The 27,987-nt window shown below is 29.3% G+C and overlaps 2 protein-coding genes across 3 annotated transcripts in view; one reads left to right on the forward strand and one right to left on the reverse strand.

The window, feature by feature from the left end:
- The first annotated feature begins 2,432 nt into the window (after positions 1-2,432).
- LOC105844811 (NACHT, LRR and PYD domains-containing protein 3) overlaps positions 2,433-27,987 on the forward strand; it is a 34,723-nt gene continuing 9,168 nt past the window's right edge. The window contains exons 1-3 of one of the 2 annotated variants that reach the window (XM_065787366.1): positions 2,433-2,554; positions 11,682-11,735; positions 26,728-27,012. In XM_065787366.1, the coding sequence (XP_065643438.1) occupies positions 11,696-11,735; positions 26,728-27,012 (325 nt within the window). In that variant the 5' untranslated portion in view covers positions 2,433-2,554; positions 11,682-11,695. The remainder of the gene's footprint in view (positions 2,555-11,681; positions 11,736-26,727; positions 27,013-27,987) is intronic. The other variant, XM_065787367.1, reaches the window with a different exon arrangement.
- Positions 2,873-3,793, reverse strand: LOC136074081 (uncharacterized). Its single transcript, XM_065786382.1, has one exon. It carries the CDS (start codon positions 3,791-3,793, stop codon positions 2,873-2,875), a length of 921 nt encoding a protein of 306 aa, XP_065642454.1.

Below are 27,987 nucleotides of genomic sequence, written 5' to 3' on the forward strand. Positions count from 1 at the left end.
CTGTTGTAATAAATTCTAATTGTAATAAGAGTCTTTTAGATTCGGTTTTAAATTTTTCCAAAGAGTAGTGCTCTTTATGATTATTAATTTTTTAATAAATTCTTTTATTAAGTGTTGCATGTTCCCTTTTGTCTGTGGGTCTAGGTAAAATCTACCTAGTGGCCCTCTGGGTGGCTCTGTTATTCTGCAATAGTATGGGCTCTCAGTAGATTGTGAACTTTATAAACGATAAAAATCTTTTATTCAGCTAACTGTTATCTAGTTCTTCCTTTATTTATAACTGTATTATACTCAATGAGTCATCTACCCTTGGTCTTCTACTGCTTTAAATATCTCTTGTGCCATTTACTAGACTTATTCTCGTGTTACTTGTCTTTCAATTAAGTCTCATCTGTAACTGTGGCTGTGCCGAATTTCATTTATAATTGTCTATTTTTTTTTCTTGAAGATCAGTTGTTTAGAATTTGCTCCCATAATATTTTTTTCCTGATTCATACAACTTGCATTCTTTCAAGTTGTCTGTTAATGTTTATCTTTTATAAACTTCAACTTTTCTTACAGTCACTTCCGATTCTAATTGTGGTTGCTTGCAACATTGTCGAAAGTAAATATATTAAAAAATAAATCTAAACCTAGTCCATATTAGTTAATATTTGCACGAATACTTACAAAAGATTGTTTAGCAAAGTTTTCTAATCCTCGGTTATGGTGTTTCATATATGTGCGTGACACAGTAGAATGTGAACTTTCCATGTTGTTATAACTTTTTTATGAAATTTTAATTCAACGTATTGTGCAAAAAAAAGTGAAATCTTTAAATTTTTAAAGATTGTAACTTGCTAGAAACACAACAATTTTTTACAATATGAAACTTTTCAAAACATTGAACAATAGAAATTAAATAAGTAAATTATTCTAAAATTTTTATTTTAAGAGAATCTTAGTTTTCTAATGCTTTGTTTGGTTTGTTTCCATGTTAGCTTTTACCTAACAAGCTTCTCTGAATGACGCTTTTTGACTTTAGCCAATTAACAATTTTTTTTTTATTTTTTTTTTTCAGTTCAACACGAAAATCTTTAAAGATTTTTTTCATTAACACCAACAAACCTAACATGAATAAAAAGATTCAGTTTCTTAAAGAAATAAATTTTGTTATAAAACCAAATAGATAAATTCAAAATGATTATAATAGAGCTGATTATAATTCTGTTCCGAAGAAAGAAAATAATACAAGAGCAGTGTTAATATTTTTGCATTGATCATCATTACCAAAAAAAATTTATTTATCCTTCTAATTATAAGGTTTGTTTTACAGCTTTTAAAAATTTCAATCGAATAATATTCATTAACAAATTTAATGCAAGGTTAACAAATTAACTTAAAACTTGAATTAACAAAATATTTTTTTCCAGAAATCTCAATTAGCGCAAAAAAAAAATTAATCGGTCTCCTGTTTGCATATAGTTAAAATGATTTTCGACGTCCTGACACCTCAATTTACACTTAAAATGTAGATCTGGAACAAAAAATTTTCTTTAATATATTCCTAGCAATCCGTTGATAAAGGAAAGTTTTTTTTAATTAAAAATTGTTTACTCTTTACCAAACTCAAATGTTTTAATAAGGTTTCAAGGCTTAACCCCCTTTTTTGAATATTTTACAGTGTTAGAAAAATGGTCAGTTAACAACAAATGGTTTTTATTTTTTTTTAAACAATTTCTAGCTCTTATTTTTTTCATTTGTATTTACTGGAATGTGTGGTTTAAAAAAACAGAAGTAGAAAAAACTTTTGAAATAGGACCAATTATAAAATTTATATTTAAACTTTTTATTATAAGATTATATAAAATAACACCATACTGCGTCATTGTTGTTTATTTCATGATGCGTTTTAACCCATCTACAACATTCTTATCGAGTTACAGAAAGTAAACACTCGTTAATTGTTGTCATTTTTTTAATATGTATATGACTTGTTTGATTTTGTACAGTTTCGTTATCAATAAAAACGCTGCTGTGATACTTTGAGTTTATGGAAAAAATTAAGCTAAGTATTTTTATAAATACACCCTGATTTAAATGGGAGGGCAATAATTTTCTCGGTTCTATAATAATATTAAAATAAACGATAAATATTAAATCTATATTTTACTAATGATTTTAATATTCATCAAATAATTTTGATTGCGGCTATCCCTGGGAGTTTTTAATTGGTGTGACTATAAATCGTATGTCCCAAATTTGTACACGATAATTTGTTTGATGATGTTTTTAAATCTTTGTTCTCAATCAAAGATTTAAATTGATGCTATTTAATGTATGCACTCAAAATGTCAACAAAAATAAAAAGTAAACATTTGTTAATGCCAGACATGTGATGTTTTGAGATTAAAAAACTTTGCACTAATAACATTTTATTTTCTTGTTTTTACAACTGAGCGATTAGCAATGTTCTTTGATGTCAATGTATTAAAAATAACTTTATTCGAATTCTTAACGGAATGTATTAATGAAACTTTTGAAAAAAATATATTAAATGTTCTAAGTGTTTCAGGTACTATTTTTAATTTTTTTGTTCATAATGTATTTGTATATAAGTTCAAATTTGATAAATTAATGAAAGAGTTTTTAAGCAACACACTTTTCACAAAAAATAATGGTATATATTAAGTGCCAGCTCAAGGTATTTTGCCGCCCGAGGCAAGATATCAGTTTGCCGCCCTTACTAAAAAGCATCAATATATTAAAAAAATACCTTAAAGTAAAACTATAAGTGACGTATAAAATCGTATATTTGCAAAACATTAAATCCAAACAGTACAACACAAAAAGCAAGTAAAATACATGCAAAATTGGCATATTTTAACATGACTTAGTGAAAGAAGTTTACTATCCTACTCTTTTCAGATGCAAAAGCCTTCAATAATTCCGGAAAATCTAATTTTTTAGCCATATCATTTTCTATGGAAATTAAAGAAAGAACTGTCAAACGAATTTGTGACATAGTAGATCTTAAGTAATCTTTAATTAATTTCAGTTTTGAAAATCTACGCTTTCCAGATGCAACTGATACTGGCTGTGTTAACAGAATTCGTAAAGCAATATAAACATTTTGAGTGAAATTAAAATAAACTTTTAACGATGATGATTTTGGTTCAAATAATTCAGACAATGCAAGCATTTCATCAAATAAATAGATGCCATCAATATCTGCAGAAGTATCTGTGCTTAATTTTTTTTGAAGATTTAAACATTTTTCTCCAAGACTTTCTTTTGAAAAATCTTTTTTAGAATTTGCAATATTGTACAGGAATTGAAAAGCATCACAGTGTTCATTTAACTGGTTAAATCTTTCTTCAATCGAATTTATGGCACTATCCAAAATGCAATTAATACAATCTATTTTAAATCTATTTTTTGGATTTATAATGGGATCAACTCGAATTTCATAAGAAAGCATTTGTTTTTTAAACGTTGGTCTAAAAGAAACTTTAAATGAAAATGATGGCTCCAAATCTATTTCAGCTGCAATTAATTCTGCATCAGAAGTGAATATAAGAATAACTTTTTTAAAAGCTGAGCGATATAACTTTAAGAAGTTTACAGTTTTGTTCAAAGTTTGTTTGGCTTTAGAAATATCAGTTTCAATATTCTGAATAACTTTGCTTGCTAAGTTTACTTGGTTCAAAGTATTGAACCATATCACAGTACAGCAACAAAATTTAAAGTTTTCATCTTTTGAAATGTTTGTCCATGTCACCAAACAACTTACATGAGAAACAAAGCACAACATCTTTTCTTTTAGAGTGCAAAGTCGTAGATAAATTTGCTTAATATCCCAATTTAGATTTTTCACCTTTTAGCTCATTTTTCACTTTCAAGTTTGAAGTTTTTATTGCATCTTGAATTTCATGGTTTTCATCACAAACACTAACATACCAAGGATCTCTCATAGTTGTTGTTGGCTTGCTTTTAATGTTATTAAAAAAATTGCTTAAAGATTCAGACATTTGTTCATTCTCATCTTTTCGTTTTTCTTTTTGCTTACTGTAGAAATTACCAGACTTCTTTTTTATATGTCCTACCATTTTTATCTATGGATGTCAGAAAATATATAATCAAAACTCAAAATGCCGCCATATGAATGTGCCGCAAGAGGCAGCTGCCTCTCTTGCCTAGAGCCCGCACTGTATATATATATATAAACATGTATATATATATATATATATATATATATATATATATATATATATATATATATATATATATATATATCTGTATATATACCAGAGACGTGGTGGCACGTGAAAAACAGGTACAAATTTCCAGAAGAGGGGCCTGGTTAAGTACTTTTAACGGGAGACAAATAAGTAATCAAGGAAAATTATATTTATACTAAAAAAACTTTTTCAAGGATACAAAATATTACGTAACTCATTTGTATCAGCATAGTTATTTATTATGTCTGAATGGGTCAAATTCCACATTTTCCACTGACAAAAGAACACGTTCCCCAACATGGTTTGATATCAACCGATTTGATAGACTAGTTTTGACACGTTCTCTCGTGCTGAATTTGCTGGAATTGTACTATATATCTTGTATAAAACTGCAACAGAATGGAATGCAGCATCTAACATAGTCTTCAACATAAAATTGTTAATGGTGAGGAAAGAAGGCAAAGTTTTGTTATCCTTCTCAGCAGCCTTTCTGTAGATCTCAACAAAATCAACCATTTCAGTAGTGAATTAAACTGATACGATTTTGAATTTTTCAAGCACCGATTTAACTTTTTCTTGTGAACTAGAGTTATGAAAATTATGACTAATATCTTCACTCATATTCTTTAATAAAAGATATCCATGCTTTCTAATAACTTCCGCTGTAAACAAAAATTTGTCATCAAGAACTGCAGTTGCTGAATCCACTAGAGTATAAAACACTTCTGCCAGCCACTAATCTTTAGCCTGAGTAAGTCGCTCATCTTCTATTTCATTGAAGTCCAGTCGTTTCTTTCTGCGAGTCCTATTCTTAACATATGCGTGCTGTTCAATCTGAGCTTCTGTTGCAATTTTAAAAGCAGATAAAATAGCATTTTGGTCAGCACTGTCCCTTGATATTTGAAGCTTTTCCAGTGATACATCGACAGACATTAAAGCATACAAAAAATCAAGTGTTTCTCCTTGAAGAATTTTATTTATGGGACCCTAGATAGTAAAAATTTCTTTGAAGAGACATAAAGTCGCAATTGTTTCATATGACGGGATAAACAACTTTGTGCTTTACTTCGAATATTCATTTTAAATTCTATGTCACTTGAAATTTGTTCAAGGGAATCAATTACTGCATGGTATAGTGTCAGCAGTCGGTCTGTAGCATTTTGTAAGGCACTGAAACGAACACTGTGGGTAGCAGCCAGTTCAACAGACTGATTCTAATCCTCAAGAAGAGATTTGCACTTCTCAAAAATATTATTTCGTTTCCTTGAGTTTCCATACAGAAAAGTCTTTAATTACTGCTTATTACCAGACTTGTTTTCTGTTCCAAAAAAGTTAACAGAAACAACGGAAGATTTTACATAAACTTTCATAACCAGATTTGTTCCATGAGATCCACAATAAATTTTTTTTGACATGGGAGAACACTCTTTCAAATCTGTTGCAACTCCTTTGTTTATTCCTTGCATCTTGCTCGCACCATCGAAGGACATGCCTGCTCACTTTTAAATATCTACTTTAATTGATTTGATTTCATCTTTGATTTTTTCACTTTTTCCTTCATTGTAGTTCTTCTAGTTTCAACCATTGAAATCAGATGTTCCTTTACAACGGCCTCTTCTGCAGCAAGCGTAACATAACGCAATACAATAGAAGTTTGCTCACAGAGTGTAATATTACTGGTGCCATCAGATGATGGTGAAAAGTATACTGAGTTATTTACCTCTTCTAAAATACCCTTCTTGACTATCTGTGTCATAGTATGAATTAGCTTGTTTTGTGTATAATTAGAAAGAGGCGTTATTCTAGCACCCCTTTCAGCAGATTGTTTTTGAGTACTGCGAGCATTTGAAATTTTTTCATTCAGCACCTCATCATACTGACTCAGTAAATTTAACAACTTTAGAAATTTACCCGCGCCACATTGAAAGATTTCACTTTTATCAGAGTTATAGTAAATATGTTGGTTTCCTCATTTCCACCTAATGAAGTACTCTCTGCGATCAAATACTGAATAGCATCAATAACTCGTATTAAGCATTGGTGCGTTTTTTCCGCCTTTTTACGTTTTTTGTTTTGATGTCTCATGGTTTCAATATTAATTATTTTATCAATTGTGGAGTCTGAAAATGCATGGACCATAGCTTCAGCAGCATTTTGATGGTTTTCTGGGTGTAATGCTTTGTTATGATGTGACTTAAGTTTGACCAATTATCAAATCCATCACGTAGAGAATTTGTCTCCTCTCTTGATCCAAAGCATAAACAAACAATGGTATCGAGTAAGTTAGACCTTTTGATGACCTATTCTGCACAATTTCAATATTATTAACTTTAACCGATTCAGTGAAATACTTAGATAACCTTGAATGTTTTGTTGGCTAGTTGGCCCTAATAGAATAAATCACTTTTTAGCAATCGTCTTTGCATTTTTCAGCTCTAGAAACTTAGCTGGATCATTTTATTGACATTTACAACGTTTTCCAGTTGCTTCTGAATAATCTTTTCTGCTAGAGTTAGATCCACCGCTGCAGTTATAGGCACTTCATAGTTACCCATTTTGACAGGCACTTTCTCAGTTTCAGTAATGTTTTGGTTTCAGAATGTGTCGGAATATTTTAGTTTTGCTCCTTTGTCTGCTGCAATTATGATAACTTGATTATTGTCTGTTTCTTGTACAGATGATTTGTCACTAATCTCTGTAATTGGCTTTGTTTCAATAATAGGCTTATTTGTGATATTTATAATGGATGTTGATGTTAATTCTAAATTCTCTGTTGCTGTAAATGATGTCCTGCTTTTCTCTGTATTTGTGGCACTTGCACTGACGCGAGACCTGCCGTTAACTTTAATTTTTTTGGATCATTGCCAGCTGCTTTTAATTCATGTTGTCGTTTTTTAACAATTTTATTCAGCACCAGATTTGTATTTTCATGTTGATTCTTTCTTTTTTTGTTCATTTCACCTGAAACATAAATAAATAAAGAATTAAAACTAGTCCTATGATAGAAACCAGGGCATTGGTTTCTTTTGTTTTAGTTATAACTACTATCGGCCCATGGAATTTATACATAGTAGTATATTTAAAAATTCCATGGACCGATAGGTAGTGGACTGGTGCATATTGAGTAATAGTGAATAAAAATAATAACAAAAATTCATTAAACACACAACATTATTTATCAATTTATCTTCGTTCGTTGTTCAGCTGATCCAATTGCACTAGCTCGAAATTTCCGATCTCTCTCTCGAGCAAGACAAGTTAATCAATCATTTTCAGTTTCCAGCTTTCTTTTTTAAATTTAGCTTTCTTCTTTATATTTCTACGTTGATATGATATATATATATATATATATATATATATATATATATATATATATATATATATATATATATATATCTTTTTTTTACTAATTGACTTTAAAAACTTTAATTATTATTTTAAATTATTATTTATAAGTTAAGTATTAATTACTTTTTTACAGTATAAAAACTATCAATTTCAGATCAACAACGTTTTTTGTTATTATTATTAAACATCTATTTTACTTAACTACGCTAAACAAAGTGTGTTGTTTTTCGTTTATTTAAATTACTTCTCTTAACGATTTCTTTTATTTACGCTAAACTAAAGTTCAGCGTATTTCTTTTATTATTACTGCTGACTTAGTATTTGTTTTGCGCGGACACCAAACAAACAAACAAACAAACAAACAAACAAACAAACAAACAAACAAACAAACAAACAAACAAACAAACAAACAAACAAACAAACAAACAAACAAACAAACAAACAAACAAACAAACAAAAATGTATATTAATACTTTTATATCTTGGATAAAAATGATAAAAGTATTTTTGGTGAGTTTTTGTTTATAAACAACCTACCACCATATTATTAGAACAGTATGGGCAGAAAGAAAATTATTAAGTTTTTTAAATGAATGCGCTTTAAATGTTTAGGCTAAATATTCCAAAATTGAAATTTAGCTTTATTTTGTAATGAAATGAGTTTATCTGCTTAGTGAAATTTTTTTAGACAAATTTATGATCGTGTTCTAAGTGCTAAAGGGCCTAGTAAGCAAATTCTCAACGTATTCTGTAATTACTTTGCTTTATGATTTAATTCAACTTATAAGGATAAGGATAATAAGGATGCAACTGCAGATCCTTAGGCAACATTCTCCAAGTTGACTCAGCGAAATTTAACTAACGACAACACTGGCCACTGAAGCTGAAATTTTTGATTGTTTTGTTATCTTTTTGGTGGTTTATTGTCTTGTAAAGTTAACTCACGTTCAAATTTCTTGACAGTGCGTCATTTAACCTGCGCAGATTACAGATGATTGCCAACTAATTTTTGAGTGAATAAACGTTGAAATACCTAGTTAATACTAGCGCAACGAAACTATATTCAGAAAGTCTAATTAGAACCCCTTTCAAATTGTGTTACAACCCCCGTTGGGGTCGCAACTTATAAGTTAGGAAGCGCTGTCCTAATATGTTAAATAATAAATAGTAATATATTAAATATACTATACAAAAGGAAAAAGAGAGAATTTTTAAAGTAGCTCAAAATATCTTTAAACATCAAAACAGATGGAAAAATTTAAACTTTGCACATATGACACTATAGAAATTCTTATCTTATTGATGTGCTCAGGTAATTAATGAAGCCATGATAAATATACATCAATAAGAATTTATAAGATTTTTATTCAACTTCTAATTATTTTATCATTTAAAATCAAATATAGTAATTTTAAAGAAAGGCTGTCCGCTGATTTTTTATTGCATCTTCATTTAGGGAGAGTTTATAAAAGCATTGGGCAAAGAATTGACCTTTCTGCAATTCCACATATAATTTTTAGTTTTCCTGACTTATTAATAACATAATGTTTCTTTTTACTGAGATAGCTTTCTTACCAATCATTGGTTTTATTTATTACACCAAATACTTTATTTTTTCTAAAAGAATGAGGTGATCAACCGTATCAAATGCTTTTAATAGGTTGATGAATAATCTTAGAGTGAAGTTATTATTTTCAATTATTATTTAGTAATTTGGTTTACTATTTCAATTGGTGCATGTCAGTTAAATATTCATCGCGAAAACCAACCTGTTTTGAGTAAAATAAGTTATAGATTTTGTTACGAATAAAAATAAAAAAAGTACTGGTACAAGTCTATAATTAGAGATCATTGTTTTTGTAAATAGGACATACTTTAGCCAATTTTAATGCTATAATAAATAATAATCCGAGAAAATCCCTTCACTTCTTGAAAGTTTTGTAATATGAATAAAATGTCTGAAAATGTAGTTTTTTTTGAGTTAACTATATTTCTAGAAACGTCATCTAAGTCAGGTGATTTATTCTTCTTTAAATAATATATAGCTATGTTATATTCTTTAAGAGAAAAGTTGCTATTTTGCAGTATTGCTCCATTTAAAAATTTAAGATATTTTTAAATAAATTTGGTGTGAGTGTAATATTTTGAGCAAGGTTTTGGTTAATGTTTGTAAAATATTTACATAGCTCATTTAAGGTTTGTAAGGGACAATAAATTTCTGTTTTTTTATTTATTCTTTGATATAATTTAGTTTTTGAGGCAGTATAGCTGTAATTGTTTTGTTTCTTCCGATTAGATTGTTTATTATCCCCCGTTTTTTTACATTGAACTTGTTTTATTGTAATTTCTTTGCTATAATATTTATCTAAAAACTTTGGCATGTATATAGTTCTATAATATAATAGCTTATAATAGCTTTTTTCAGATTTCTTGAAAAGATTTTAGTAAAAGAGTTTAAATTTTTTGTGTATTTTTCACTATTTTCAATTGAACATACTTTAGTTTGGAGATTGCGCAATGCGTGAAAGTGTAAAGTGAAATGCTGGTAAGCAGTCTTCACAAGAGGTGTCATAGTTCTTTTCTGTGAGGAAAATGTTATTTCACCACAAATAAAACAAAATTTGTTCACTAAATTTATACACTTCCTTGACATGTAGGTTTGTCAAATTTTACAATAGTAAATAAATAAATAAAAACTAAGAATAGATTAGACGAGAAACTTTAGCAAACACACATAGGGGTCCATAAAATACGTCACGCAAATTTTGACCGTTTTCAACCTCTTGCATCTCCCTTCCTCCCTCATCACAAAATCGTAACACTTAAGAAGCAGATTTTGCATGAGTCGTCACAAAATCACCAAACCCCCCTCCCTCTATGTAACGTGACGTATGGACAACTCCATAACTAATATCACAAGTTTTAAACATGAACAAAACACTATGAATAGTCAAAACAAAATTTTCGTTTGTTTCAAAAAATTAAAATTTATACCTTAGATAGCAAATTTTCGCTTTTATTTCTTAAACTAGAGCTAATATATTATTTTTAACGTCATTTTTGAATTAAGCAGGTGGAAATACATAAAAAATAACAACTTTTGGTTCAGAAACAAAATCACTGTTGAGCAGGGTACTTTAAACAAAGATCATTATCAGTATATTATTATTTTATTTAAAACTGTTTTGCCTATATCAGGGACGTTTCTGCGTGGATGTGTGGGGATTTTCATTCCACCTTTACCCAAAGAAGGCGTTTTTTAAGTTATTATTGGTTTTCGAGGAATATAGTCCATTTGTTGTAAATTTTACATGTTTCAATTGGGTGAGTTTTGGTTTTGACAACCTTCTAAAAGAAAGCTTTTTAAAGGTAATTTACAAGATTTTTCCCCCTTCCCCTTCAATTTATTCTCAGATTTTCCCCTAGGTAACATATTCTCTACTTCATAATTTTCTCATTATTTGCCAGTGGCAGTGTATATTGTAAATGGCTATTTTTGAAAGTATGTATAGTTTATAAGGAATTCGCAATCATATGCTATCATCGAGCAATGAAAATGTTTTTATCATAAGAAATACCTTAATTTTAGGAGGATAAAAGTTTTGATGTTATTTATTTTTTATGATTAATTATTTCTTTATTAATTTCTAGGATAAAATTTGTTCATTCATAGCGTTTTTGAAGTACTAATTGTATTTAAAAGTATTAATAATAACCATTATCAAATTGCACAGTAGAGTACAGAGTGCACTACTTGTATTGAGAATTGATTATTTTAAAGAAAATTAAACTAAGAAATAATATTTTCTGAAACAATATAAAAAATCTTTGTTACGTTTCCACCATTATAGTTACAAACCTATGGTTAAACCTTAACGCGGTTGTACTAAATGTATTTATATTGAACATTTGAATATGCTTGAAGTTGCAAATTTACATCTAAAACCAAATTAAACTCATTGTTAACATATTAATCATATATATTATACACTCATAAATATGCTCGCTAGTGTTCAAAAAGGTAATAACTTTTATATACAACTCTATTAAAATGTATATATTAGCATTCGTTGTTTTTAATTAGTTTCTTATTGTTGTCTTGATTATTTTAAGGTTGGTAAACCAAAATGGGAAACTCACTGTTACCCAGCTCTACTAATGAAATAGGTATATGTTTTAATTAGTTTTGTTTTATTTTTTATTTTAACTAAATGCCTCATTTTAAAAATTTATTAAATCCGAGCTCAAGTTGTAAAATAAATATTTTTTGAACAACTTGGCCATTGTTGTTTATATGAATTTTTGATTTATAAGCATTTGAAACAAAAAATTCAAAGTTTATTAATCAATATCTCAAAACGCAAAAACATTTTTCTTTGAGGGGGAAATACAGAATCATTGGAAACACAGAATAAAAATGGATAAGTTATTAAATATGGTGCTAAGCTTAGAGTTATTATTATGATGATGATTAGCCCGTTTACAGCTGTTTAAAATCAATGTAAAAACTAGTACATAGCACTTGGTATTATTTTTACAAACATTCTTTTTCTATTAAAAGCTTCATGACTTGATTCTTGAATTCTTTTCTGTCAAGCGATTCAAATTCATTTGGCAATTCATTGTACAACTTTTTTCCCATTGCAAAAGAAAGGCTTTTGTCCGCTTTTTTTGTTCTGGATTTTTAAGTCATAATTATTTGCATTTCTTGTAAAATAATTATGTACTTCGTTGTTTTTTATACAAAATCCTTAAAAGACATTCATTGTCTGTAGTTATATAAGTATTGTGTAAAAATATAAATACTTTCATTTGAATATTTTCTTTTAAAAATATCCAGTTTAACCTAGACAACATATTATTACTTTGAGTGTACCAGTCATATTTTAAAACTGTTCTCATAGCTTTGTTTTGTAACTTTTGTAGCATTTGAATATTACTTTCATTTACATTAAAGAATAATAAAAAATATTTAAAGTGAGGTGCGATAATTGTATTAAAAACTATTGTTTTTGTCAAATTTTTATAAGATATATATTTCCTACCAATTCTTATAAAATATCCATTCATCTCAGCGATTTTAGGCGCAGTATGGCTAATGTGTTCAGAAAAATTCAAATTGTAATCAATTTTAATACCCAGGTATTTTACACATTCACTGAATTTAACTACTTCATTTTAAGGCTTGACACACCTGTTCGGATATTTTTCAGTGATACTTAAACATTTTACCTTAGAACTTTTTATCAACATACTCATTGACTTACTAGCATTTAGTTTCAATCTATTTTCAATAAACCAAACACTAAGAACTTCCAGTTCATCAGTTAACTTTGTCATCATAACTTTCACCTTCAGTTAACTTTGTCTTCATAACTTTCACCTTCAATTTAGACTAATGTGTCATCTGCAAAAAGATTGATGTTTACATATCGGGAAGCACTGCCAATATCACTCATGTATATTATAAATAACAGGGGTTCTAGTACTGATCCTTGAGGCGCACCTATCTCACTGGGTAAATCAGTTGATAACTGATCACCAATTCTTACTCTTTGAGTTCTGCCTGTAAAGTTGCTTATAAACTATTGAAGTACTACTTCTCTCACTTTGTAGCACTTTAATTTTTCAATTAATACCCCTATCAATTGGTGCCCTCTATTTTGAAATGAGTGGGTGAATCGCTTTTTCAGTACCCAGCTAGCACGCATAAGTTAAATAAACGTTAGAACAATGTTGTGTGATGCGTTGGCCCAACATCGACCACCAACGTTGTTTTTATATCATTTTGGTTACAAATGCGACTTCGTTAACAAACAAAAAACAACGTTGGTTCAACGTTGTATTTTTGAGTCGGCATTGCGTAATGTTTTGATTCAACGTTGTACTTTACGTTGGCACAACGTTGTATTTTACGCTGGCAAAATGTTGTATTTTAAGTTGATTCAGCATTGTATTTTACTTTTGAACAACTTAATATTTACCGTTTATTGGAATTGAATTATTTTATTTTATGTTAAGCTTATACATATAAGCATAAAATATTACATATTTTTACACATATATAATGGTATATATGTATTTATACATACATGTATATATGTTTTTATACATACATATTTCCGCTATTTTGATGATGAATTAACGTTGTTTATGACATATGTTTATACTTATTATATTGCATCTGATTATAGACACATTATTCATGTTTGTTTTGCTTGTGGCTTAATATTTCATTACATAAAAAAGAGAAATATAAATTAGCAAAATATATTTCCATAAGCTACTGAAATATTAAATGAGAAATAATTCTCATAAATTATACAAATGTATGTTTGTATACCTTGCCTTTTCTCAATCCACTGGCTAAAATCCACTCTATGTTTTAATGTTGATCCACTGTATAAAATCCAACTTTGTTCCAATGTCTATACATTAAATCAACGTTGGTTTATGCACATTGAATCAACGACGGATTAAAAACATTAGATCAACGTTTGGTTTAGATCGTAAAAAAAATCAAACTTTCGCGATATTTTTACATATATATATCAACTTTGATTTATATATATTGAATCAACATTGGGTTATATACAAAGGATAAACGTTGGGTTTAAATTGTAAAAAAAATCAACATTTAGCAATGTTTTTACACGTTGGACCAATGTAAATGTGCCAGCTGTTCTGTCGGTATTAATTTCATCATTAAAAAAATGACATTAGACCAATGTTGGTTTTGCATTGGAAAAAACAGCCAAAGTTCGCGATGGTTTTACATGCGTTGGCCCAACGCAAGTGTGCTAGCTAGATAGAGTAATTTTTTCGGAAGCCAAATTATTTTTATTAAATAGCATATTTTCTTCAAAATAAGTAGACTACTGCAAGTGTTTACATATTTCAAAAACCTTTTCATAGACTGCTAACATATTTAGTGGTCTCATGACTTGTGGTAAGTTGGATGATGTCACTTTCTGTATGGGTATTATCGTGGATCTTTTCCAAGTTTTAGGTACAAAACCTGTTTTTAAAGATAGATTAATTATTCTCAGCAAGTTTGACCGAGTGACTGGATATTTTTTTTAGATTGGTACATTCATATCTTCACACATACCTTTTTATCTTTAAGGTTATTTACTATTTTGTCAAGTTGATATTTAGAAATTTCTTTAAATTCATTAATTCCACTAACATGCTGTGATGTTTTTATGTGAGCAACAGCCAGATAGTTGTTTAATTTTGTTATCGATTTTTCAATATCATGAATACTCTGAATGAGAAATTCATTGCATTTATTTGTAAATGATTTTTCATTTAAATCAACAAACGTGATATCTTCCCAGATATTAAATTGAAACACTTAATTTCAGTAAGAGTTTTTAAGGTCTTTCACATAGCAACTCTGTAACTTTTTGCATAGCAGTTTTAGTTTTAAAATACTCTGCTTTGAACTTTCTCAATAAGTAGATTTATATACTTCTACATTTTTTATAAACTCTGTATTGTTTGAGACAATTCAAGACTCACTTTTTACTTGCTGTCAACAACTTTGGATCACTCATTCATTTATAGTAAAAATTCCTATTGGTATTTGAAATGATTTTTGTTTGTACTGATGTGTTTATAGTTTCTCAAATACTATTAATTCATCAATATTTAGTTTCCTGAGTTCAGCCTCTTTTTCTGCAAGCTTGGCTATCAACTCTTTATTTAATTTTTTTTAGTCTATTTTGTCATATAACTTAGTTTCTATGGAATGTTGTAGGTTATTTTTTAAAGGTGAATTCTTTTTTAGTTTGTATTTGTATATAGACACAACCATTTCATGGTCTGGAATTTTATGAGATTTATTTCGAACAATTTCAAGAGGTAAATTACTTAAAAACAGGTCAATCACTGTACTCGTACATGCGGTTTCTCAGAGCTGATATTTGTATAAATATAAAGTGTCCTATTGTAGCACAACATTTCTTAAGACAAAACATTTTGAATACGTTATTAGACATTAGTGGAAAAACGTGCTCAAAGTAAAATGGCGGAACTTTTCAGAACTGATATATGTATAAAGTGCACTAACTTAATGATAACAAAGACATTTATTACTAAAATATTCTTAGTCTTCATTTTTATATACCCGTATACAACATATATAACATTCGTGACAAAGATAAACTTATTGCATTACATAGTGGTTTAATTATAGGTAATTTTATTTTATTGAATTGATATGGTTATCATTATGAGTAGTACAAATTAATAAGTACGTTAATGTGATGGCTTCGCATTTCGGAAGTTTATCAGAATTCAACTCAGATAAGAGTTGGGACAATTATGTCGAGAGACTAGATTTTTTCTTTATTGCTAATGACATTATTAATGAGGAGCAGAGAGACCTATCTTTTTGAGTTCATGTGGGCATGTGACATAAAAGTTATTCAAGTCTTTGGTAGCACCGAGAAAAACGAGCTATAGATTTTACACTGAGTTATGAAGGTTGATGAGCAACCACAAGGGCCCTACCTCAAATTCGAAAGCCAAATGTTTCAAATTCAATTCAAGAAATAGAGACACTAGTGAGTCAGTACCAACTTTTATTGTTGATCTCAGAGCTTTGACCATCCATTGTGCTTATGAAAATACACTGGATGAATTGCTGCAAGACAGAATAGTGTGTGGGATTAACGACTCTCGAATACAAAGGTGACTACTAAGTGAAGGATCTAATCTTTCTTTCCAAAAAACATTAGACATTGAACTAACTATGAAAGCAGCAGCAAATCAAGCAGCAATAATTCAAAGCCATCAAAATCGTACCAGCCCAGCAGCAGTCAATAATATTGAAATCAAGTCAGAAAAGCATTATGAACGTAAATGTTTTCGTTGCGGAGGCAAACATAATCCAGAGACATATTTTTTCAAAGACCAGGAGTGTTTTTTTTTGCCACAACAAGGCACACAAAACAAGAAAATTTCGTAAAAAGAAAAGTGTGTCAAAAACAAAACAACCCAACACAAGATAGAGGAGATTAATGGAAATCAAAATAGAGAAGAGCTATATTGCATTCAAAACAAGTAAAATAGAAGGAAACCAAAGCAATGATTGACGTGGAAATCGAAGGTATTTGTACATAAATGGAGGTCGACACTGGAGTGTCTGTGTCGGTAATGAGTCTAGAAACATTTACAAGCTTGCAAAACAAGGGACTTACTAGGAAGGAAGCTCATCCAACGAAATCTTTTTTGCGAATATTCACTGGGGAAGTAGTATCACCAATGAAGGAAGTTGAGCTTTCTTTTAGAATAAATGGGCAGACTAATTTGTTAACTTTAATGATCACTCCAGGTAAAGGACATTTATCGATTGGCAGAAATCGGCTGAGAAAAATTAAAATTATTAGGGAAAAAATATTTCATGCAAGCTCAGCAATTCCAAGAAGTCCCAATTCGTCAATGATAAATACATTAGTTAAAAAACATTCTGCAGTGTTCCAAAATGTGCTTGGACAATTTAAGGATACAGTGGCACACATACCTTTGCTGCCTAACTTAAAACCGAAGTTTTGCAGAGCACAACCTATACCATATGCTTTATTCGAAAAGGCATCTACAGACCAGTAAATCATTCTCTTTGGGCAGCTCCAATCGTCCCAGTCCTAAAAAAAGACGGCAACATTCGTTTATGTGAAGACTATAATCAAACCGTAAATCAGGCAGCAATATACGATAGTTATTCCCTACCAAAGCTGAACAAAGTTATTCTCAAACTAAGAAAGAAGCATTATATATCGTATTTGCCGTAAAGAAGCTGTATCAGAATTTATACGGGATATATTTTACTCTAGCGACTGATCACATGCCTTTATTGGGTTTATAAGCTGAAGGAAAGCTTATTCCAGTCTTGACCGTGCAAAGATTTAGCGTTGGGCGTTAACCCTTTCTGCTTACAACTATTGTTTGAAATAACGTAGTGGGGCTTCACATGCAGATTGCATAAGCAGATTACAGATTAAAACGACGAGTCATCATTTGCAGAAATTAAAATTTTAATGATGGATCTATCATGCACACTAGTCTCAGCCGAAGATGTTAAAATCCATTAGGCACAAAACCCTATTATAAGTCGAGTGTTAAATGGTGTTTTTAGTGGATTGCAGTTTCCCAATGAAATAGGATTTAAACCTTATGTAGCTTGAAAATATGAGTTAGGAGTCGAAGGAGGATTTTTGATGTGGGAAACCGGGTTATAATACCCGCACCCTTACAAAAGATGATATTAAAAGAGTTACTCAGTGCCCATTGGGTGTGGTACGCATTAAAGCTTTAGCAAAGAGTTACGTGTGATGACCCAATATGGGAAAATTGATTTAAAAAACGTTACGCCAATACCGGTTGTGTGAAATGCATCAAAGAAACCCTAAAAGTGCGCCAATACACCATTGCGAATATCCAAGTAAACATGGAGTAGAATACACCTTGATTATGCATGTCCACTTTTAGGACACATATTTTTAATCGTATGCGATGATTATTTAAAATAAATTGAAGCAATAGTGATGAAAAATGCCAAATCCGAAAACACCATTGAGCAGCTTAGAAGTGTATTTGCGTTTCATGGGAATTCCAAAGTAATTGCTAGTGAACGGAACTTCGCTTAGCAATGCTGTATTTGCTGAATTTGTCAAAAGAAATCAATTAAGACATATTTTTACACCTCCGTCTTGCCCTTCTTCGAACGGGCTTGCCAAACGCACGGTGCAAACATTCAAGGAATTGATGAAAAAGTTGACCGCTATTGAAACTACGGTAAATCGATTCATATTTTCATAACAAATTATCCCTCATTCGACCACCAGATTATTGCCGGTAGAGCTTTTAATGAAAAGAAAAATACGTGGTGCGCTTCAGAGCCTAAAACTGGATCTAAAAAACAGTGTGGAAGAAAAGCAAAAAAAGGGCAGAAAGACTGAGTAACAGGAAAACACACTTGAGGCAATTCGACTTTTTATATAACCGTATACAACGTATATAACAAGTTACTAACATTTTTTAATTTCATCATTTAGTTTCATATTTTCGTTTAGCAAATGCATTTATAATTTTTTTTTGTTTTTATTCATTTTGATTTTGTCAAGATTTTTTGAGATTTGATTTATCGTATTATTATTTTTGCATTCGTTACAAAATCATTTTACTGGTGCGCAGATAAATTTAAATTCCTTTTCTGATAGATGAGAACAATCTTTGTAAGACCAAGTAGCTCACACTCCTTTGCATTTGATCGACTCATGATTTTCTTCAATTGTATCATCACACTCATTACATTTGTGTGTGATGCTATGTTTACAATCATTATTCTGTCTACCAATTGATATGGTTGCGGTTATGTTCTGATTTTTCGCTTTTCTCGTGTTTGGTTTACTCATATTAATTTTTTTCATTTTAAGATTATTATTTTTAAAGATCACTTTTAACAGTTAACTAATACTTATAGTTTAACGTAGTATTTCATTCTTTTTAAATATTCACTTTCTTTATATTTTGGTATCACAAAAACGCGTTTGCCGTCTTTATTAGAATCGCACTTAGCTCCCCAAGCTACCTTTAATATAACCTTTTACCTCCCTAAGACCGCGGAAACCAATTTTTCAAAGAGGCTACATTTTTTTTTAATAAAAACTAAACAAAAGTAAATAAATTTTAAAAATAAGCATCAATACGTTTACAATATTGCAGTATTAAATACGTTTCAATACCACAATATTGAAAATTATCAAATGCAGCGGTATGGAATACGTTCATTTAAACTAATTTTCTTCATTTTTATGGAAATTACCTTCGTTTTTGTTTTTTTTGTGAATTACTTTTCTCTTCTTTTTTTTTTTTTTGAACCAAAGTCTGATTAAAAACCAACCTGCTCAACAGATGGCATTTGAATGTGCTTTTTTTAATTTATTTGAGCCTAAAACTTTTACGTCTGAAGCGTAAATAATATTTATAATGTAAACTATTGGCAACATTCACTTTTCTACTTCCAGATAAAGCACACCGATTGAAACGCCATTAGTATTTTCACTTGAGTCAAGCGCTTATTTAGCCGTGTATATACATTTTATTCAAGTCTAATTTCGTAAACATTTTCTTTATGGCGAAATACATAATAATATTTAAAAAAGAAAACTAGTGTTCTTTTTTACATCAATAAAGTCTTGATAAATATAAAAGACAATTTACAAATTTTTAAAATCCTTTGCTTTTAATGTGTTGTAATTATTATTATCTGAAAAATATATATTTGTTACAGGAGTCTAAAAATATTGATATTTTGAAAGCATTTTTAAGTACCATGTTGTAATTAAATTTAATTTCATACCACCTTAAAATCATTTAAACTAGTATATCAAAGATTTTGATAAAGTCTACATTCAATATTTGAAAAAGATTCTTTTTCCATATAAATTATTTCTTTAAACAATCTTATACTTTTCATAATTTTTGTTTGTTTTTCGCCGTTTAGTATTTATTTTAATCCAGTCTTGCACAAATGTTCTCCAGAGCTGTCATCTATACTCTCAAAACTATTTAACAAGTGGTTATTAGAGTCTTGTTTTCATCCTGGAAAGCAGCTTCTGTTATGCTTATTTTCAAAAATTTTGAAGAGTCATCTGAATTATTTAACTATCATCCCATTAGTCATCTTCCTATCATAAGAAAGGTTTTTGAGTCTTTAATTAACAAACTCTTAATCTCTCATCTTGAATCTAATATCTTACTTTCTGATCATCAATATGGATTTCAATCTCCTTGTTCTACTCCTAATTTGTTGACGGTAATTACTGATAAGTTTTATTGTGCATAAGATAGATGTGGAGAAGCTAAGATTAACGCTCATGACATTTCTCAATCCTTTAATAAATATTGGCATGCTGGTCTTCTACATAAGCATTTTCTTACATTTTATCTGGTAACATGCTTAAGGTTATTTTTCCTCAATTTACAGCACTCTTCTCTTCAAAAGTTTTCCTCAATTTACAGCACTCTTCTTTATTCCCTGTATTTTCAGGAGTTCTATCATTGTCCTTAAACTCTTTTTAATTTACATAAACAATCTTCCAAAAGTCCTCACATCTAAGACGGCATTGTTTGCTGATGATACTACCATTTATTCTTGTCTTGATAACAAGCCAACTCTCTCTGATTGCTTGAAGCGGGCATTAGAGCTTGAAAAGGATCTCATTTCTGCTTTTTAATTTTTTGTTTTTTTATTTTCTCGCTTGTTAAAATTTTTTTTTTTTTTTATAGTTTAGCCTGTTTATAATTTTTATATAAATATATATATATATATATATATATATATATATATATATATATATATATATATATAAATATATATATATATTTATATATATATATATATATATATATATATATTTATATATATATATATATATTTATATATATATATATATACAGCGGAGAAAATAGAATTAGCCTCACCTTTATTTTTCGTTCTAACTTAACAAAAATAGCAATGAAACAATAATTAAATCTACCCTGTTTCTTATTATCTTCTACTACAATTAAAAAGTTTATAAATTGGTATGATTAATTAATTACAAGTGGAAAAAAAATTGAAAGTATTCAATTTGTATAAAAAATATAAATTTGCCTCATTTACGTTATATACAAGAAAATACAAAAAATATTTTGTTTTACACTCATTTAATATTTAGTATTGCTTCCTGAATTTTTAATGAGTTCGAATATGCGACTTGACATACTAGTAACAAGATTTTGGATAGTTTCTATAGATATTTTATTCCAAGTTTCTCTGATACGAGTTTTCAGCTCCAATGCGGATTCATATTGCTCACCATTTTCATAAACCTTTCTAGAAAGTATTCCCCATAGATTTTTAATTGGGTTGACCTGGAATGCATGCGGGCCATTCCATTACGTAAATATGTTTCTCTCTAAACCAAGCTTTTGTAAGCTTTGAGTTATGGAAAGCAGCATTGTCTTGTTAAAAAGTGAAACTTTCACCCATCGATTCTTCACCATGTTCAAGAAAATTAATTTCTAAAAAGTCAATGTAGTCCTGTGAATTCACTTTTGATGAAATTCATCCCAGTGGTTGTTTTCCAGCTTGAACTTATTTTCATCACAAAGAGAATTTAATGCCACTCTTCCTGCAAAGACATATGCTCTTTTGCAAATTGTAATCTAACTTCTATATGACGAACAGTAAGTTTTGGTCTTGGTTTATGCCTTTCCGAACTGTGTTTGAATCTTCATGTAAGATTTGTCTCACATGTTAAACAGTTACAGGTAATTGTAAATCAACACGAATTTGAGATGTAGTCATGTGCTGAGCAGCAGCACGACGTACAATAACTCGTTTAGTACGATTATCAATTTTACGTTTGCCACCACTTTCCTTATAAGCTCCAAAATTAATACTAATCTTGAAGTAATTATTACCACTTTTGTAGATCTCTTAATTTTCTTTGTATTTTTCCCGATTAGATAAGTCTGTATCTTTCCATGCTTTGATTACTGGTAATACTTCATTCGGGTATCAAAAACCAAATGTTAAAAACTTTATGAGCCATGATTTCACAGTCTTTGTTTAACTAACAAATAATAATAAAAAGTTATAACAGTATAATAACTCTTGAGATGAAGGAGAGCGATATAGAACAAAGAGAAAGGCAATAGAGTGAAGTGGTGCTAAACGAAAGCACATAAAAGAATTGTCTGTGGATTCAAACCTAGTTTCACGACAAATGGGTGAATTCTTACGAATGTAAATGCCGAGGCCAAGCATGTGACTATTGGAGTCTTTACGAATTAGAGGAAGATAACCATCAACACTAAGATCACAAGATGAGACAGCCGAACTCAAGTTAGTCTCACAAAGAACAAGTAGGTCTGGTGAACTTTGCAAGAGATAAGACTCAACAGAAGAAAAGTTACTTCGAAGACCACGAATATTAATGAGAACTTGGTGATGATGATGGTTTTTTGTGTTTTATAGTTTTTGGTACTTTATTCATTTTAATTTAGATTGAAGAACTTGACTCAAAGCACAGATAGTACTCAGAACACTGTTTAATAGCCCAAGCAATTGCCTCATTACTACTAATAAACCCTAAGCCGTAACAAAGGGCTCCAAATGTTGCCTCCGCAATGCACACCAAAAGTACAAACAGGGACACCATCCATGCGCAAAATGGCACTGTTAAGTACTTTGATATTTTTCAGCTGTTGATGGAATCAGCCTCTCTGAGAGCTACCACAGAGTTCAGGAAACCTGACTACCAGCCGGCCTCAGAACCATAAAACTGAGTTTTAGAGCTGTACCCTCATTAGGAGATAATAGAATGAGTTGCCTAGTCATAAAAACAGAGACACAAGCAAAACCCATGCATTGAGTCAAGAAGATCCAGCATTCAACATCCTAAACTGGAAACAATGTATTAAAATACATCTGCGCCAGCCTAATAGATGAAGAAGGGGTGCGAGGCTGGTCAACAGATAGAATCTGTTTACCCCTTAAGTCTTTGCCTAGGAGGCCTTCTACAAGACAGTAGCTGGGTGCATTTAACATCTGCCCAAGATGAGTATTTTTATCGAGACACCATCTCTAGCCTTTACTCAACCAAGAGCCCCAAGGCAGGGGGTGTTTTAAATCGGATTTGGCATCTCCTAGCCTTTGCCTAAAAAGGCGTATCCTACAAGGCAGCAGGACATGAAGCAGATTGTACTGGGTTACATGTTACCAGTAGCAGGAAAACCTGATCTGACTTATTTTACCAAAAAAGTCTAAATTTACAAAAATACAGCACTTTTTTCAGGAAAAATGTTTTAAAAAATGTTTGCTCGGATAATTTTTTGAGATCCTGTCTATATATATATATATATATATATATATATATATATATATATATATATATATATATATATATATATATATATATATATATATATATATATATATATATATATATATATATATTTATATATATATATATATATATATATATATATATATATATATATATATATATATATATATATATATATATATATATATATATATATATATATATATATATATATATATATATATATCTTAGAGTGTCCATTTAAACAACTTTTTTTTTAATGTCTGCTCTCACCCTCTAAATGTGTTCTATATAATAATACTGGAATTAATAATTTTTTAGGGATCGTTAAAGACTGATAAACATCCGACTAGTCTCTATACTTATCAAAACAAAAGTTCTTCAAAAGTATATCATGTTTGCTCTCAAAAGAAGCAAAGTTATATAAAAAAATTTTAAAATAATGATCATTTAATAAAAAAATGTTGCTGAAAAAATTATAGTAAAAAAGTCTTGTTAAGTTCCCTATTTTTCGTTTTTAGTTATAAAATGTCATTTTTTGTTCACTAAAATCTATGCAAATAAAAGTTTTAAAAATGATAATTTAATTATATAATGATTCAAACTTTTTAAATTTTTATATAATTTTGCTTTAATTGGGACTTTTTTATGTATATAATATAAAAGATGATAAAAGTATATAAAATAAAATTGAAAAAGTGTAAAATGTTAAAATTATTAATAATTATTAAACAATATTTAACAATAAGTTAAATCTCAGAAATAACAACCTGTTTTTTTTTTAATATGATTCAATAGATAAATTAAACTACAATCCAAAGAATAAAATTAACAAAACTTTAAAGTATTAAACAACTCAACAAAGTTTCAAAAATCAAAGTAAAAAAAAAAAAGCATTTTTCCTCTTGAATATTATTATAAATAGATATAATCATTAGGTTTATAGAAAAAATTTAAATAAATATATAAAAAAGTCTTGCAAAACTTTTTAATTAAAATCATTAATAACTCTATAACCTAAAATATTTTTGGAAAAGTAAAATTAAATAAAAGTTTATAAGTAATCATTTTTGTTCTGCTACTTTGTAGTAAACAACATAAAAATATGTCATAACGTCAGTAAACTTCTTTATAAAATCTGTTATAACCAGCAGATACCAAAGAAGGAAAACCAAGTAAAGTCTTTGTTTCCAATTAATTTAAAATAACTAAAAAACACAACCTAGTATCACTGTTTGGTGCTAAATACATAACTTGGTAACACTAATATTAGTAATAGTCAGGGGCTATTCTAGACCCTTTTCGACAGAGTTGAACATATTCAGTCAGCATTAGTGCACCATCTAAATATAGAAATTGAGGATTTTTTTTCTTTTTATAGATTATTTTATGTTACTATAGTATAAGTGTTGCTTTACCTCTTTTTTTTTTTTTTTTTTTTAACATTTTCAGTTCCAACAAGGCTGCAAGAAGCCAATAATTAAAGTTGGAAGTTACTGAAAAAGAAAAGATGAAGATTGTAGAGCAAGATAACGATTGACGGACGACTTAAAAGTTGCAAATTATATGAATCAGGAAAGCAAGATGAAGGAAGTGAATTTCAAAGAACTGATGTTCGAGGAAAAAAACTAGACAAATAAGCGTTTTTGGAGCACTTAGGAACAGTCACAGAAAAAGGATGACACTTAGTTGAATGACGAGTAACACGATAATGAATTTTAGTAGATGGCACAAGAGACGCTAGCTCTTTAGAGCAGTGCCCCCTACAGTATTTGTAGAAAAGAGAAAGAGAAGCAACATTACGACAATGTGATAATGGTTGGAGGTTGGCTACAAGAGCAGGTCCAACTATGTTTACAATGCGTTTTTGCACCTTTTCTAAAAGAGAAAGGGCATCATTAGAAGATCCGCCCCAGATATGGTAACAGTATTCCATACAAGGCCGGATTTGAGATTTATAGAGATAGAGAATAGAATCCGAAGTAAGAAAGTGACGAGCTCGATAAAGAGATGCAACCTTAGCAGATGCTAATTTTGCAACTGATTTGATATATGGTTTCCAAGAAAGATTGGAAGTAAGAGTTAATCTTAGAAGATGAAGAGTAGGTGACTCATTGAGTACACCGTTCATAAATATAGGAAGATCTAAATTATTGCGATAAAGATTGGCTGAAAAAAATTGAGTTTTATCTGAATTAAAGTTTACCAGCCACTGTGAGCCCCATGCTGTAGCAGTAGTGAGATCCTTTTCAAGCTCATATGCCCCCTCCAAGCAATCAGAGGGTGTTGGTTTCTTATCACGACAAGAAAAAATAGTAGTATCATCAGCAAACAATGCCACCTTAGATGTGAGATAGAGAATAGAATCCGATGAACTAATGAAGAAGTATGAGATATTAGTTTAAGAGAGATCAAACTAGGATACAGGTCCTAATAAACTCATAAACTAAAGGCAACTTTCTATTAAACTGTCAAGCATTCGTTTCAATTTATCTTTTGTTGAACCATTTATTATTTCATCAATGAGTGCATTTCAATGCATAGCTAGAAAAATACTAAAGAAATAATATTGTTATTGATGAACTGATGAACTTGCATGTTAAATTTATTTCCAAAGCATAATACACCAGACGTGAATTGGGCATGTGATCCTTTTTTTTTTAGCGGAATCTTGCGATAGATTTTTCACAATTTTCCAGACAAACTGGAGCTATGAAACTTTTAGCATTTGCGTAGTCCTAATGAATTAAAATTATTCCAGGGTAGACAACCATAGGGTTTAAGTGACCCACATCTTTTCTCAAAAAAATGTAATTTTTAATTTTTGAACAAAGTAAAAATATCTTTGAAAATATTGTCTTCGTTTTATTATTGTTTTCGTTTTGTTATTGTATCTCAAAGTCAATAAAACGATAACAAAAAAAAGAAAGAAACTGATAGTTTTGCATTTATTTTCTCGTTTCTTCATCCATTTCCATCTATTGTACATTATTTTGACCCCTAAGACTTACAATCCACCATATTTGTTACAAATTATAGCCTATTGCAAATAAACCATAATATTTATGGTGGATTACTATCAGTTATTACAAACCACCACATATTTTTCTGCATCTATCAAATTACTATCTTGAGTGATATATTTAATATATACCAATTATTGCTTTGTTTCTTAGAAATTATTTTTTAACTTCTTTATTTTTTTTATTTAACCTTTTTTTATTTTTATGTCTGAAAATTTAAATTCTTATATTTAGGGTCAAGAAATGATTTGAATTTTGATGAATTTGTTTCAAAATATCACGGTGAAATAAGTTATAAAATTGGAAGTGATTGGATTCGATGGGGAAGACATCTAGGCTTAAGTGATTCAGATCTTGACAACATTGACTCTGATAATATAAAATGTTATGAGAAAGCTGATAGTGTTCTAAAAAAATGGAAACAAATAAATGGATATCTTTCATGGGACCAATTAAAAAAAGAATTGATAGCTTTTAAACGTTTTGATATTGTAGTTGAACTTGAGAGCAAATTTGGAGGTAACATCAAGAAAATAGTAATAACTATTTTGCTTTTTTTCTTTTAGTTTCTATCGTGCTTTTGAAAAACATAAGATATTCAGTTTTCATCAGTAAATATCTGTTTAAAAAACAAATTTTTACTTTCTGACAATGAATACGGAATTTGAACTTTTTGTATTATTGCTGAATTAGTAACCATTATTACAGAAAAATTATGGTGTGCATGAGTTGCTAGTTTTCTTCATAAGCTTGCTTCACCTTGCAAAGTTTTTAAAATTTTATAGTAACTTCTTTTTAACTGCAGCTATGGTTGAAGTCAAATACATTTGATCAAATACACATTTGTTGATTCTAGATTCCTAAATACAAATTTAAATAAATAATGAAATCAGTGTTTTCCAAGTATAAATACAATAACAAATACAATTATTTGTATTTTTTATTTGGAAAACACCGATTAAATATATTTTTATTTAAATTTATATTTAATTTGTATATAAAATTAAAGTTAATAATATAAATTTCTGATATAATTATCAATTTATACATAAAAACAAATATTAGTTTTCTAAGTTTTAGGGAAAAAAAAATTTTCTGTTTGTTTAATAATTTAAAATCATCTTTAATTAAATGTATTTATTACTTAAATCATTAAATTAAAGCTAATTTTTTTACAAAAAATCCAAGTTGCCTTATTTTTAGAATAACAGATACATTTTAAATATTTTCATAAGTTTTTACGTATAATTTGATTACCATATCTTTTCTGTGAAAGGTTAGGGTTTGCAAAACAAACTCAGCTTCTACTGATAATCCGAGTTATTAGTCCTTGGCATTGGTCTTGCTTTAAGGTCAAATATTGAGGCCTTGACCTTGGTTTTGGCCTTTAAAATTTTGTCTTTGGTCTTGATTGTTTTGGTTTTGGCCTTAAAAAAATTCATATTTATTTATAAATTTCGTTGAACTCTGCGCATAGCTTTGGTCTATTTTTTC

Source organism: Hydra vulgaris, chromosome 01, assembly GCF_038396675.1.
Source record: "Hydra vulgaris chromosome 01, alternate assembly HydraT2T_AEP".
NCBI classification, from domain to species: domain Eukaryota; kingdom Metazoa; phylum Cnidaria; class Hydrozoa; order Anthoathecata; family Hydridae; genus Hydra; species Hydra vulgaris.